Source organism: Coregonus clupeaformis, chromosome 1 (genome assembly GCF_020615455.1).
Source record: "Coregonus clupeaformis isolate EN_2021a chromosome 1, ASM2061545v1, whole genome shotgun sequence".
NCBI classification, from domain to species: domain Eukaryota; kingdom Metazoa; phylum Chordata; class Actinopteri; order Salmoniformes; family Salmonidae; genus Coregonus; species Coregonus clupeaformis.
The window spans coordinates 27,228,588-27,244,675 of NC_059192.1; the positions used below are offsets into that span (position 1 = coordinate 27,228,588).

Sequence of the window (16,088 nt, forward strand, 5' to 3'; positions counted from 1 at the left end):
TACCATTAGGGAGAGGGCTGGCCAAAAGTTGGCTTACATTAGCTATTATTTTTGCCTCAATCATACTACACCTGAATCAAATGATGAAACCATCGGCCAAACGATTGAAGATTGATATTCTGATATTCTGTTTTTTTTGTGCAATGTGAGTTGTATTAGTCAGTATGTCAATGTAATGTTATTGATCTGTCAGTTTCCCAAGCTAATTCCCTACTTTTCACACTGACACAGTAATAAACAGCTCTAACGTTACAGGCTTTACTGTCATGGTACACAGTAGAGGTCTGCGAGGGACCCATTTCTTCGTCCAGCTCCCGCCCGCACCCGCTGGCTTTCTGTCCGACTCCACAGTCCTGCAATGTTATTTTAGGTGTTTGTGATGCAGCTCACTTGCCAGCCATGGTCCCAGCAATTTTGTGCCCTATAGGCAATATCAAATGCGCAAAAATAACTTAAGAAATAGGTTAAATTACCAGAGATTCTAACATGGCCCTTACATTGTTTTACTGGGCTATATCAGCCAATATGCTAGATGTAGTTTGAAGAGAGCAGAGTTGGAAAGACTTGCACTTTCTCTTGAGCTATTTTTAAAGCCTACCTTTTAAGGAGAGGGAAGATTTTCAGACGGAGAAATATGGCTGATCAATATTTAGGCCTATTTCTAGGCAATATAGTAAACTATAGCCTAATCATAGGCCTATTTAGGAAGTACATTTCCTTGGAAAGATAACTGCCCCGTGCTTCTCCGCCCATGTATACATAGGCTATAGCCTACTCTATTTAATTGAGACCACACGCGCACCTGATCGCGCAGTATGGCTACTGAACTGGAAGCAGCAAGAATGATGACAGCGACACTTGCTACATTTTGCATAGTCCTATAGGATATAGCCTACCGTTTAGAAGGACGATTTGCAGGCAGAGACTAATAAATGGGTAATCCATACTTATTGAAAATGAAAAGGCGCAACTCTCATTCACCATAGTAGCCTAACCTATGTGCGCGTTATGCTTTTTCCTTTTCAATGATGATTACATTTTTTGATTGCACTTCGACTCACGTAGGTTGAGCGCCCTCCACTTCTTTTCATTATCAATATTTATTTACAGACACTGTAGTAAACTACCGCCTGCAGCATGAAAAATGCAGACCGCGCTGCAATGATCTCTGTCGGGACCCGCAGGTCCCTCTAGTGCAGTCAGTACCCAACACTATGCTCATCATGTCTTAGCAGGATCAAATGGTGACAGGGGCCCCAGCAGGGTCAGACAGCCAGGAAAGACCAGTCTATGGAGCTCAGGTGAATTTTGCAGTAAATTCAGTGAATGATACAAAGTTCCATCTTGAATTTATGGGTAGTGTTATGTGGGCAGCTTGTCTCTCCCTTTTCTGTTTCCCTTCCTCCTTGTTTTGTCCCCTCTGTGTCTGTTGTATCTGTATGTGTGTTTGTCCCCTTTATGTGGGTGTGTCTGGAGTGGATCAGGGGGCGTGCTCAGGATCTGCCTCTCCTGTGCAGCTGCGGGTTGTTTCCAGTGATTCCTGCCTACGCAGCTGCATCCTATTCTCTAATCAACCTGCACTACTAATTCCGGGCATGGCTCTCCACCGGCGCCAGATCGTTGTTCTTACCAGAGCGTTTCGGACATACCTCCCAACCTGCCTGCCTTCCTGCCTGTCGGCCTGCCTGCCTGCCTGCCTGCCTGCCTGCCTCAGCCTCTCCTTCCTCCGGAGCCGACTAGCCCACTCTGTTCCTTTACTTCAGTTGTTTTTGGACTAAGACAATTTTAACTTTTATTAAATATTTTTGTTTCTTCCACTCCCTTTGTCGTGTTTGTTTCTCTGAGTGCTGGGTTGAACCATAGCCTAACAGAACGATCTGGCCATGGACCCAACAGAGAGACAGCACGGGGCAAACGAAGACAGCTTCCAACAAGCTATCCAGGCTCAAGAAACGTTGCTAGGACAGCATGACCAACTGATTCGGACTCTTTTGGAAAATAATCATCAACTGCTGAACCAGGTGACTCAGTTAACTACACAAGTCTCTAAATTGTCTGTTATCAGTTCTCCATCTCTCTCTGACCCCCAGTTTGATGCACCCCAAGTTGGTTCCTCGGACATGATGCAGGCTTCGTTCCATCGGGAACCCCCTGTCACGTCGCCTGAACCGTTCAATGGAGAATTGGACAAGTGCCGGGGATTTTTGCTTCAGTGTGACTTGATTTTTTCGGCAGAGACCACTGTCATTTTCTACTGATTCCTCTAAGGTACATTATGTTCTGGGGCTGTTAAGAGGGAGAGCTCTGGTTTGGGCTGAGGCTGTGTGCTCAAATCAAACTTTGACTGGATTGACTTTCGCTGATTTTTCTGCTAAATTGAAGACTGTTTTTGACCATCCTGACCATGTGGGTAATTCCTCCAAGATACTTTTAATTTGAGGCAGGGTTCTAACAGTGTGGCTGAGTACTCTATTGAGTTCTGGACTTTGGCAGCGGACTCCAAGTGGAACAATGTGGCACTTCAAGGAGCATTTCTAAACGGTTTGAATGAAGCCATTAAGGATGAACTGGCTGCTCGTGACGAGCCACATGATTTACATTCTCTCGTTTCCCTGTCCATTAAGCTAGACAACCGGTTGCGGGAGAGGCGTCGGGAGAGAGGCGGTCGGCCGCATCTAGGAGGACGAGTTCCCCAGCCTTCAACCACTCGAGTCTCGCCTCCCGGAGCCGGCAGCTTCTTATTCCTGATTCCATCCCGAGCACAGAGGAGGAACCTATGCAAGTGGGTCGAGCTCGACTACCTCCAGCAGAACGGCAACGGCGCCTCCAGGCGGGTGAGTGCCTGTACTGTGGAGACGCCACACACATTCTGGCTACATGCCCTAAGCGGCCAAAAGACAAGGCTCGCTCGTAACGGTGGGTCTACTTGCGAGCCCAGAGTTAGATCCTGAACCCATCATTCCCCGATTACAAGTACCTGTAACCTTACGTTTCCAGAGTCATTCCCTGCCACTCTCAGCTCTCATAGACTCAGGTGCAGAAGACAACTTTATTAGCCACCAGTTCGTTACACAAGCTCGTATCCCCATGGAGCCACTACCTACCCCCCATTCGGGTCACAGCCCTTGATGGGCGCCTCCTCGCGGAGATAACTCATCAAACCACCCCCGTTTCCCTAGTGATTTCTGGCAATCATTGTGAAAGCATTCAGCTAAGAGTTATGTCTGGCTCAGCTACCTCCCTAATCCTTGGCTTCCCCTGGTTGGCTCTTCACAACCCACAAATTGATTGGACACGTCACACCATTCTCAGTTGGAGCACTAACTGCCATTCAGAGTGCCTTAGGTCAGCGGTTCCCCCACTAAGTGTAACCCAACTCATCCCTCAGCTCCTCTTGATCTGTCATCTGTCCCCAAAGAATACCATGACTTAGCGGAGGTTTTCAGTAAGGACAAGGCTCTGTCTCTACCACCACATAGGCCTTATGATTGCCCTATTGAACTGCTTCCTGGTGCTCCCTTGCCCTCTAGTCGCTTATACAATCTGTCCCGACCGGAAAGAGAGGCAATGGAGCAGTACATTGGTGATTCTCTGGTCTCGGGCATAATCCGTCCTCGTCGTCTCCTTTGGGTGCAGGTTTCTTTTTCGTGGAAAAGAAGGACAAGTCGTTACGCCCCTGTATCGATTTCAGGGGTTTAAACAACATAACTGTTAAAAACAAGTATCCCTCCACTCATCAACTCTGCTTTTGAACCTCTGCATGGCGCCACAGTTTTCTCCAAGCTCGACCTCAGGAACGCTTATCACCTTGTCCGGATCCGTAAGGGAGATGAGTGGAAAACCGCTTTCAACACTCCACTGGGACATTTTGAGTATTTGGTCATGCCCTTTGGGCTCTCAAACGCCCCTGCTGTTTTCCAAGCCATGGTGAACGATGTTCTTAGGGATTTTTTGAACCGTTTTGTCTTTGTATACCTGGATGATATTCTTGTTTTTCCAAGTCACCCGAGGAGCATGAGTCACACGTCCGTCAAGTCCTTCAACGGCTCTTGGAAAACAAGCTGTATGTCAAAGCAGAGAAGTGTGAGTTCCACAAACAGTCTACATCGTTCCTTGGTTTCATCATTGAGAGCGGGCAGGTGAAGGCGGACCCCGAGAAGATCCGGGCAGTGACGGAATGGCCCATACCCACCACCCGTAAGCAACTTCAACGATTTTTGGGCTTTGCTAACTTCTACCGTAGGTTCATTAAGGGTTTTAGTAAAGTGGTGGCACCCCTTACTAGACTCACATCCCCAAAAGTCCCTTTTCTGTGGTCCCCTGAGGCGGAGCAGGCGGTAGGGGTTTTGAAGTAACTGTTTTCCACCTCCCCTGTGTTGATACACCCCAATACCTCTCTGCAGTTTGTTGTGGAGGTGGACGCGTCGGACTCAGGTGTGGGAGCCGTCCTCTCCCAGCGCTCCCCCACTGACCAAAAGCTTCACCCCTGTGCTTTTTTCTCCAAAAATTGTCACCCACAGAACGGAATTACGACGTTGGAAACCGAGAACTGCTGGCGGTCAAGCTAGCACTGGAAGAATGGCGGCACTGGCTGGATGGAGCTGAACTGCCGTTTGTGGTCTGGACAGACCACAAGAACTTGGCTTACATCCAAGCCACTAAGAGACTCAACTCACGCCAAGCCAGATGGGCCCTGTTTTTTAGTAGGTTTAACTTTATTCTTACATACAGACCGGGGTCAAGAAATGTTAAACCAGATGCTTTGTCCCGCCAGTTTGCTGACCCTTCGGAGACCAGCGAGCCTGAGGCAGTCCTGCCTTCCTCATGCGTCGTGGCGGCTGTTCAGTGGGAGATCGAGTCTCTTGTGAAGACTGCACTTGCCACGGACCCGGGACCGGGTGATGGACCTCCCAACATACTCTTTGTTCCCGAGACGGTCCGGTCTCAGGTGTTGCAGTGGATTCACACCTCCCGTTTTGCTGGTCACCCTGGGATGAGACGCACGTTGACGCTACTTAGGAGACATTTTTGGTGGCCTTCAATGGAAACTGACGTTCGGGCTTTTGTGGCAGCCTGTTCAACCTGTGCTCGGGGCAAAGCCTCCCATCAGTCCCCTTCGGGGCTGCTGCTACCCCTCCCAGTTCCCAGCCGTCCCTGGTCCCACATAGCCATGGATTTTGTCACCGGCCTACCCAAGTCTGAAGGTAATGATACTATACTTACCATTGTGGACAGATTCTCTAAATCTGTTCACTATATAGCATTACCAAAATTACCGTCTGCCAGTGAGACAGCGGACCTCCTAGTCCAACATGTATTCCGTCCCCATGGAATACCTGTGGACATCGTATCTGATAGAGGCCCACAGTTTACTTCCCGTGTTTGGAAGGTTTTCTGTTCTGCTTTGGGTGCTTCCGTTAGTCTGTCCTCAGGGTTTCATCCCCAGACCAACGGTCAAACAGAAAGAGCCAATCAAGACCTCGAAGCAACCCTTCGTTGTGTGGCTGCTCAACATCCATCATCCTGGGCCAAACATCTGCCTTGGATAGAGTACGCCCACAACTCCCTCACCACCTCTGCCACTGGTCTTTCACCCTTCGAGGTTACCATGGGTTATCAACCCCCTCTGTTTCCTGCTCAGGAGAAGGAATTGGCTGTTCCTTCGGTTCAGGAGAACCTCCGCCGCTGCCAGAGAGTGTGGCGCGACGCTCGGGAAGCGTTGCTTCGGACCACCGACAGGAACAAGATGACAGCGGATAGGAGCAGGACTCCCGCACCTGTGTTTCATCCTGGTCAAGAGGTTTGGCTGTCGTCTAAGAACGTACCTCTTCGTACCAAATCACGCAAGCTGTCTCCTCGGTACCTGGGTCCGTTTGTGGTGGAGTCCATCATTAACCCCGCTGCGGTTCGTTTGAAGTTGCCTTCAGCCATGAAGATACACCCTACTTTCCACGTCTCCCAACTGAAACCTGTGTCCTCCAGCCTTTTGTGTCCGCCGGCTGTTCCACCTCCACCTGTTCGTCTCATTGACGACCATCCGGCCTACACCGTCAGTAGGCTACTGGACTCTCGGAGGCGGGGTAGGGGTCTCCAATACCTAGTCGATTGGGAAGGTTATGGACCAGAGGAGAGGTCTTGGGTCCCTAAGCGTTTTGTGTTGGATCCTCAGTTGATCACGGACTTCCATCACGACAACCCTGACAGGCCTGGTGGGTCGCCAGGTGGCGACCATTGAGGGGGGTACTGTTATGTGGGCAGCTTGTCTCTCCCTTTTCTGTTTCCCTTCCTCCTTGTTTTGTCCCCTCTGTGTCTGTTGTATCTGTATGTGTGTTTGTCCCCTTTATGTGGGTGTGTCTGGAGTGGATCAGGGGCGTGCTCAGGATCTGCCTCTCCCTGTGCAGCTGCGGGTTGTTTCCAGTGATTCCTGCCTACGCAGCTGCATCCTATTCTCTAATCAACCTGCACTACTAATTCCGGGGCATGGCTCTCCACCGGCGCCAGATCGTTGTTCTTACCAGAGCGTTTCGGACATACCTCCCAACCTGCCTGCCTTCCTGCCTGTCGGCCTGCCTGCCTGCCTGCCTGCCTGCCTCAGCCTCTCCTTCCTCCGGAGCCGACTAGCCCACTCTGTTCCTTTACTTCAGTTGTTTTTGGACTAAGACAATTTTAACTTTTATTAAATATTTTTGTTTCTTCCACTCCCTTTGTCGTGTTTGTTTCTCTGAGTGCTGGGTTGAACCATAGCCTAACAGGTAGACCTACAGTAGCTACAGGACAGCAGCTTAAGCTTAAAGCTACAGTCTGGGATCTGGGAATAATGGTCATTTCAATTATTGAACCATTGATTCTATATTCTATAAATTAATGTATAAATGTACACCAAGGTAATTATTTGTCATGCCTCATTTTAGGAGGATCAGATGGTGACAGGGGTCTCAGCAGAGTCAGGCAGCCAGGGAAGACCAGTCTGTGCAGAGGTTAGGTGAATTTTTGCAGATACAACACTTTATTATCTCTGTCCAGCAAACACTGGACAAGCCAGATGCTATTTTCCAAAGTTGATTTCCAAACTGTATCAAGGGTTGATAGAGGCTTTTCCCGATGACACACAACATGTGAAACAAAAATGTGAGGAAGACCTGGGAGTTGCTATTGATGTTGATGAATGGATACAGATATGTTAGAATGCCCAGTCATGTTCATATAATCTCAGACATAAATTACTGCAGTTTACGACCCTCCATAGAACGTACCATATGTCAGTGAAACTGAATATCATGCACTCAGAAATTATGTTATTATGCTGGAGATGTAGAACACAAAAGGGGACATATTTGCCTATGTTGTGGTCTTGTGAAGGCTGGCTGAATTATGGCAAAGAGTACAGTTGAAGTCGGAAGTTTACATACACCTTAGCCAAATACATTTAAACTCAGTTTTTCACAATTCCTGACATTTAATCCTAGTAAAACTTCCCTGTCTTAGGTCAGTTAGGATCACCACTTTATTTTAAGAAAGTGAAATGTCAGAATAATAGTAGAGAGAATGATTTATTTCAGCTTTTATTTCTTTCATCACATTCCCAGTGGGTCAGAAGTTTACATATACTCAATTAGTATTTGGAAGCATTGCCTTTCAAATGTTTAACTTGGGTCAAACGTTTTGGGTAGCCTTCCAAAAGCTTCCCACAATAAGTTGGGTGAATTCTGGCCCATTCCTCCTGACAAAGCTGGTGTAACTGAGTCAGGTTTGTAGGCCTCTTTGCTCGCACATTATTTTTCAGTTCTGCCCACAAATGTTCTATAGGATTGAGGTCAGGGCTTTGTGATGGCCACTACAATACCTTGACTTTGTTGTCCTTAAGCCATTTTGCCACAACTTTGGAAGTATGCTTGGGGTCATTGTTCATTTGGAAGACCCATTCGCGACCAAGCTTGAACTTCTTGACTGATGTCTTGAGATGTTGCTTCAATATATCCACATAATTTTCCTTCCTCATGATGCCATCTATTTTGTGAAGTGCACCAGTCCCTCCTGCAGCAAAGCACCCCCACAGCATGATGCTGCCACCCCAATGCTTCACGGTTGGGAGGGTGTTCTTCGGCATGCAAGCATCACCATTTTTCCTCCAAACATAACGATGGTCATTATGGCCAAACAGTTCTATTTTTGTTTCATTAGACCAGAGGACATTTCTCCAAAAAGTATGATCTTTGTCCCCATGTGCAGTTGCAAACCGTAGTCTGGCTTTTTTATGGCGGTTTTGGAGCAGTGGGTTCTTCTTTGCTGAGCGGCCTTTCAGGTTATGTCGATATAGGACTTATTTTACTGTGGATATAGATACTTTTGTACCTGTTTCCTCCAGCATCTTCACAAGGTCCTTTGCTGTTGTTCTGGGATTGATTTGCACTTTTTGCACCAAAGTACGTTCATCTCTAGGAGACAGAACGCGTCTCCTTCCTAAGCGGTATGACGGCTGCGTGGTCCCATGGTGTTTATACTTGCATACTATTGTTTGTACAGATGAACGTGGTACCTTCAAGCGTTTGGAAATTGCTCCCAAGGATGAACCAGAGGTCTACCATTTTTTTCTGAGGTCTTGGCTGATTTCTTTTGATTTTCCCATGATGTCAAGCAAAGAGGCACTGAGTTTGAAGGTAGGCCTTGAAATATATCCACAGGTACACCTCCAATTGATTAAAATGATGTCAATTAGCCTATCAGAAGCTTCTAAAGCCATGACATAATTTTCTGGAATTTTTCAAGCTGTTTAAAGGCACAGTCAACTTAGTGTATGTAAACTTCTGACCTACTAGAATTGTGATACAGTGAATTATAAGTGAAATAATCTGTCTGTAAACAATTGTTGGAAAAATTACTTGTGTCATGCACAAAGTAGATGTCCTAACTGACTTGCCAAAACTATAATTTGTTAACAAGAAATGTGTGGAGTGGTTGAAAAACAAGTTTTACTGACTCCAACCTAAGTGTATGTAAACTTCTGACTTCAACTGTATGTTCTTTTGTCTCAGCATGTCTACAGATTCTCCCTTCTCCCTGTTTTTGTTTGCTTGGAAAATGTTGATACTGGAGACTGTTATCAGAAGAAACTGTGTTTATAGTGGCTAATAAATGCATTGCTATTAATTGGAAGGTTGGTTATCCTCCCCCAATGTATGCAAGAAAGTTATGTATAGTATTACTATATTTATTTTAAGATTAAGGGTATACTGTGCAACTTTCATAAAGTCTGGATGCCTTATATGGAATACTGTACGACAAAAGGAGTGTATTGAAAACATGCCCACATCAGGGGAGATACCTATTTAGGCAATCCCTAGCTGCTGGGCTGCTCAGTCCTGGTCCTGGGGGTCTTATGTACTGTTGTCACTCTGGCCTTGGCCTAACACACCTGAAACCAATAATGAATGTTTCACTAAGATCCTAAAGCTGAATGGGGTGTGTTGGGTTGGGGTGCTACAGGGCCGTGGACCGCTAGAGGCAGGACGGGGTGACCTAGCTGTATTGTGTGCAAGTAAAAAGAGCTCTACAGTACTGTTAGGCCTATGATGCAGAGCTCCACCTGTTTTGAGCCCCACCTGTTTACCAATGATGATTCACCAAGGATGGCGCCAGAGGGGATGGCTGCTGTTTTATGGACTCTTAACCAACCGCGCTATTTTGTGTGTTGTTTCGCATTGTTTGTAACTTATTTTGTACATAATGTTGCTGCTACCGTCTCTTATGACCGAAAATAGCTTCTGGACATCAGAACAGCGATTACTCACCTTGAACTGGATGAATAATTTTTATTTTATGAGTCGGACGAGAGGGATTTGCTCCAGACACCCGACAGGGCCCTCATCCCTGTCATTCGCAGTAGAAAGAAAAGGAGATATCACAGAAGGAGATCAGGGTGCTTGGTAAGGAGCTGGCGACGATTGGCTAATCTGCCTTTGCCATCGATACTATTGGCCAACTTACAATTGCATGATAATAAAATTGACGAACTACAGGCACGAATATCCTACCAACGGGACATTGAAAACTGTAATATCTTATGTTTCACCGAGTCATGGCTGAACAATGAGATGAATAACATACAGCTGGCGGGTTATACACTGTATCGGCAGGATAGAACAGCAGCCTCTGGTAAGACAAGGGGTGGAGGTCTATGTATATTTGTAAACAACAGCTGGTGCACAATATCTAAGGAAGTCTCAAGGTTTTGCTCTCCTGAGGTAGAGTTTTCATGATAAGCTGTAGACCACACTATCTACCAAGAGACTTTTCATTTATATTCTTCGTAGCTGTCTATTTACCACCACAAACTGATGCTGGCACTAAGACCGCACTCAATGAACTGTATACGGCCATAAGCAAACAGGAAAACGCTCATCCAGAGGCGGCGCTCCTAGTGGCCGGGGACTTTAATGCAGGGAAACTGAAATCCGTCTTACCTCATTTCTACCAACATGTTAAATGTGCAAGCAGAGGGGAAAAAAACTCTAGACCACCTTTACTCCACACACAGAGACGCGTACAAAGCTCTCCCTCACCCTCCATTTGGAAAATCTGACCATAATTATATCCTCCTGATTCCTGCTTACAAGCAAAAACTAAAGCAGGAAGCACCAGTGACTTGGTCAATAAAAAAAGTGGTCAGATGAAGCAGATGCTAAGCTACAGGACTATTTTGCTAGTACAGACTGGAATATGGATTCTTCCGATGGCATTGAGGAGTACACCACATCAGTCACTGGCTTCATCAATAAGTGCATCGATGACGTCATCCCCACAGTGACTGTACGTACCCCAACCAGTAGCCATGGATTACAGGCAACATCCGCACTGAGCTAAAGGGTAGAGCTGCCGCTTTCAAGGAGCGGGACTCTAACCCGGAAGCTTATAAGAAATGCAGCTATGCCCTCCGACGAACCATCAAACAGGCAAAGCGTCAATACTGGACGACTAAGATTGGATTGTACTACACCGACTCCGACGCTCGTCGGATGTGGCAGGGCTTGCAAACTATTACAGACTACAAAGGGAAGCACAGCCGCGAGGCAAGTAACACTGAAACATGCATGAGAGCATCAGCTGTTCCGGATGACTGTGTGATCACGCTCTTTGTAGCCGATGTGAGTAAGACCTTTAAACAGGTCAACATTCCCAGGATGTGTACTCTGAGCATGCGCAGACCAACTGGCAAGTGTCTTCACTGACATTTTCAACCTCTCCCTGTCTGTAATACCAACATGTTTCAAGCAGACCACCATAGTCCCTGGGCCCAAGAACACTAAGGTAACCTGCCTAAATGACTACCGACCCGTAGCACTCATGTCTGTAGCAATGAAGTGCTTTGAAAGGCTGGTCATGACTCACATCCACACCATTATACCAGAAACCCTAGACCCACTCCAATTTGTATATCGCCCCAACAGATCCACAGATGATGCAATCTCTATTGCGCTCCACACTGCCCTTTCACACCTGGACAAAAGGACCAGCTATGTGAGAATGCTATTCATTGACTACAGCTCAGCTTTCAACACCATTGTGCCCTCAAAGCTCATCACTAAGCTATGGACCCTGGGACTAAACACCTCCCTCTGCAACTGGATCCTGGACTTCCTGACGGGCCTGCCCCAGGTCGTAAGGGTAGGTAACAACACATCCGCCACGCTGATCCTCAACACGGGGGCCCCTCAGGGGTGTGTGCTCAGTCCCCTCCTGTACTCCCTGTTCACTCATGACTGCGTGGCCAGGCACGACTCCAACACCATCATTAAGTTTGATCAAAAGGCTACCCTCTCCTACCCACTCCTTGTCATGACACATGTACTGGAGGCAGCTCTGCAGAGTGGTCACTAGCTGGCACAGCCACAAAGTCATAAAATCTGATTTTAAACCTGACCCTAACCTTAACCACACTGCTAACCCTAATGCCTAACCCTAACCTTAATGCACATTTTTGTTTTAATAAATTTTTACGATAAAACCAATTTTGATTTGACTTTGCAGCTGGCCCATATAGCAGAAATCGCTCAGTTCTGCCTCCAGGGCAAGATTCATGATAATAAATGTCAACCTGCTTCCCAAGCGGCCAAAGCGGCCTACCAAGAGGCCTACCAAATGACATACCACATGGCCAACCAATCGGACACCCCGGCCTACCAAGTGGCCACCCACACCAACCAAGCGTCCATCCAGGCCCCAACCCAGGCCATCCAGGCCTTAACACAGGCCATCTAGACCTCAACCCAAACCCAGGCCATCAGGGCCTCCACCTAGGCCATCCAGGCCCCAACCCAAACCCAGGGATTCCAGACCTCAACCCGAATCCAGACCTCAACCCGAATCCAGGCCTCAACCAAGGCCATCCGGGCCTCAACCCATGCCATTCAGGCCTCAACCCAAACCCAGGGAATCAAGACCTCAACCCGAATCCAGGTATCAACCCGAATCCAGGCCTCAACCCGAACCCAGACCACCCAGGCCTCAACCCAGTCCACCCAGGCGTCAACCCGAACCCAGTCCACCCAGGCCTCAACCCGAACCCAGACCACCCAGGCCTCAACCCTGTCCACCCAGGCCTCATCCCGAACCCAGACCACCCAGGCCTTAACGTAGGCCATCCAGGCCCCAACCCAGGCCATTCAGGCATCAACATGAACCCAGGTCATCCAGGCGTCAACCCAGGTTATCCAGGCCTCAACCTGAACCCAGGCCATCGAGATCCCTACCCAGGCCAACCAGGCCTCAACCCAATCCATCCAGGCCCCAACCCAGGGCATGCAGTCCCCAACCCAGGCCAACCAAGCAGTCAACCCAGCCCCTAGCAGAGCGGCCAACACTACCCCCAGGCCCCCTACACTCGCCTAGCTGCAAGTTACCATCACCAGGATCCAGCCCTCCACGCAGCAACCGGCTCAGCCCTACCAGTATCCGGCCCAGCCTTACCAGTCTCCGGCTCAACCCTACCAGTGTCCGACACAGCCCTACCAGGCCCCCACACAGTATCCGGCCCAGCCTGACCAGGCCCCCACGCAGCAACCGGCTCAGTCTTACCAGGCCTCAGCTCAGCTACCAGTCCAGCCTTACCAGGCCCCGGCTCAACTACCAGTCTAGCCTTACCAGGCCCCAGCTCAGCTACCAGTCCGGCCTTACCAGACCCCAGCTCAGCAACCAGCCCAGCCGTACCCTGCGCCAAGCCCAGTGGCTCTAGCTCAGCAATTAGCTCAGCCTTACCAGGCCCAAATCCAGAAACCAGCTCGGCCTTACCAGGCCAAAGTCCAGAAACCAGCTCGGCCTTACCAGGCCAAAGCCAACAACCAGCCCAGCCTTACCAGGCCAAAGTCCAACAACCAGCCCAGCCTTACTAGGCCCAAGTCCAGCAAACAGCTCAGCCTTACCAGGCCCCCATGCAGCAACCGGCTCAGCCCTACCAGTCCCCGGCCCATCCCTACCATTCTCCAGCCCAGCCCAGCCCTACCAAGCCCACTCTCAGAAACTGGCCCAGCCCTACCAGGCTACCAGCTACCCCAAGCTCCAGATTACCAGCTACCCCCGGCCAGCCAGCTACCCTCAGCCCCAGCCTGCCAGCTACCCTCTGCAAGACGCCACCAGCCATTACCAAGCCCCCAGCCATGTTAGCCCCATCCTGCCACCAGAAGTGTGACCCCCCCGCCCGGAGTGTTACCCCACCAGTGCTCAGTGCACCATGCCCTCAGAGCACTCCCCCTCTAATGACCAGTGTGTCATTCTCCCCGAACACTCCCTCTTCAGCGGCCTTCAACCCCCCCAAGCTCCCCCAAGCGGCCCACCCGGCCCCCACATTGCCACCAGTAGCCAGTGTGCCCCCCAGAGTCCCTCCATTGGCCACCACCTACACCCCCCGATGTGGTGGCAATTGGCTCATCTGCCCTCTATGGCACATCACAGTTTGCAGCCCCCCTCTACCACAGGAGATGCATGCACATTTGAGGGGCGGCTGTAAAAAACTCTTCCCACTTCCCTTCAACCCTGGAGGTGAGCCTCCCACCTATTGGTCGCCACACAACTCATTCAATGTAAACAACCAGATCATGTCCACCTGAAAGAGGCGGGGCTACACCTTTAAATGCCCCCATCTGCAATCATTAGTCTCCTTCAAACCAAACCAGCACTGAACCCTAGAGGTGTGTTACTGACAGTAGGCAGGTATCCGTTTGCCCAGGTTTATTGAAAAAAAGCAATGTAGCAAAAGAAAACATTGCAACATGTATAATAGTAATGGCAGCTACAGGAAAAATGTTCTAATGATTTACATTTTCATCTGTTTGACAGGGAGGGATTTTTTATTTGTTTAACTTTCTTTGTTGCAACACATGATGATGAAAACTGTGTTTGTAGAATAAATTATGATTGCCGAATAATAACATATGCCGGGCACGTAATGTCATCACGTAACTATAAAGCTCCACTCTACAATTCTAAATGCCATGGCACGGACCGTGGTTGTGTGTTTAATTGTTGGGCAGGGGAGGGGAGGGAGTTTTTGCACTGGTTTACATTCGCTCTTCTGCTTGTATTTTCCATATAAACAATGGCTTGACTTACTTTTGATATTACCCTAATAAAGTTTAGAAACATTTGTGAAGGTTTGGTATCGTGTGACTATTATTAAGCTTTAGCTACTGCAGGCCTATGATATGAAGGCAGTGCGCCCCGGCGCTCCAACTGACTCCAACAGTTGAACTTGAGGTGAGGAAGTCTGTTTCAGGCCTACCAGAGTTACTCCTATAATCTAACAATATAATGCTTATCTTTATACAAAATATTCTGATAGAAAATTAACATCTATATCTGCATATCAGAAGCAGTAGCCATCTGACATACTGTAAATAAATGCATGTCGGTATCGCAGCATGCCACCGGCATATCTCTATCTCTCTCTATCTCTCTGGGGTTAGGGCTAAGCTTCTCTTCCTTTAAATATATACACCACCGGTCAAAAGTTTTAGAATACATTCTCATTCAAGGGTTTTTCTTTATTTTTACTATTTTTTACATTGTAGAATAATAGTGAAGACATCAAAACTATGAAATAACACATATTGAATCATGTAGTAACCAAAAAAGTGTTAAACAAATCAAAATATATTTTATTTGAGATTCTTCAAATAGCCTTCCTTTGCCTTGATGACAGCTTTGCACACTCTTGGCATTCTCTCAACCAGCTTCATGAGGTAATCGCCTGGAATGCATTTCAATTAACAGGTGTGCCTTCTTAAAAGTTAATTTGTGGAATTGCTTTCCTTCTTAATTTGTTTGAGCCAATCCAGTTGTGTTGTGACAAGGTAGGGTTTGTATACAGAAGATAGCCCTATTTGGTAAAAGACCAAGTCCGTATTATGGCAAGAACAGCTCAAATAAGCAAAGAGAAATGACAGTCCATCATTACTTTAAGACATGAAGGTCAGTCAATCTGGAAAATGTCAAGATCTTTGAAAGTTTCGTCAAGTGCAGTCGCAAAAACCATCAAGCGCTATGATGAAACTGACTCATGAGGACCGCCACAGGAATGGAAGACCCAGAGTTACCTCTGCTGCAGAGGATAAGTTCATTAGAGTTACCAGCCTCAGAAATTGCAGCCCAAATAAATGCTTCACAGAGTTCAAGTCACAGACACATCTCAACATCAACTGTTCAGAGGTGACTGTGTGAATCAGGCCTTCATGGTCGAATTGCTGCAAAGAAACCACTACTAAAGGACACCAATAACAAGAAGAGACCTGCTTGGGCCAAGAAACACAAGCAATGGACATTTGACCGTGGAAATCTGTCCTTTGGTCTGGAGTCCAAATTGGAGATTTTTGGTTCCATCCGCTGTGTCTTTGTGAGACACGGTGTGGGTGAACGGATGATCTCCGCATGTGTAGTTCCCTACCATAAAGCATGGAGGAGGAGGTGTTATGGTGTGGGGGTGCTTTGCTGATGACACTGTCTGTGATTTATTTAGAATTCAAGGCAAACTTAACCAGCATGGCTACCACAGCATTCTGCAACGATACGCCATCCCATCTGGTTTGGGCTTAGTGGGACTA

At 47.9% G+C, this 16,088-nt stretch overlaps 1 protein-coding gene across 1 annotated transcript; it reads left to right on the forward strand.

Moving 5' to 3' along the window:
- The first annotated feature begins 13,424 nt into the window (after nt 1-13,424).
- LOC123492044 (vegetative cell wall protein gp1-like) lies at nt 13,425-14,099 on the forward strand. Its single transcript, XM_045223809.1, has one exon. It carries the CDS (start codon nt 13,425-13,427, stop codon nt 14,097-14,099), a length of 675 nt encoding a protein of 224 aa, XP_045079744.1.
- Nucleotides 14,100-16,088: the final 1,989 nt, after the last annotated feature.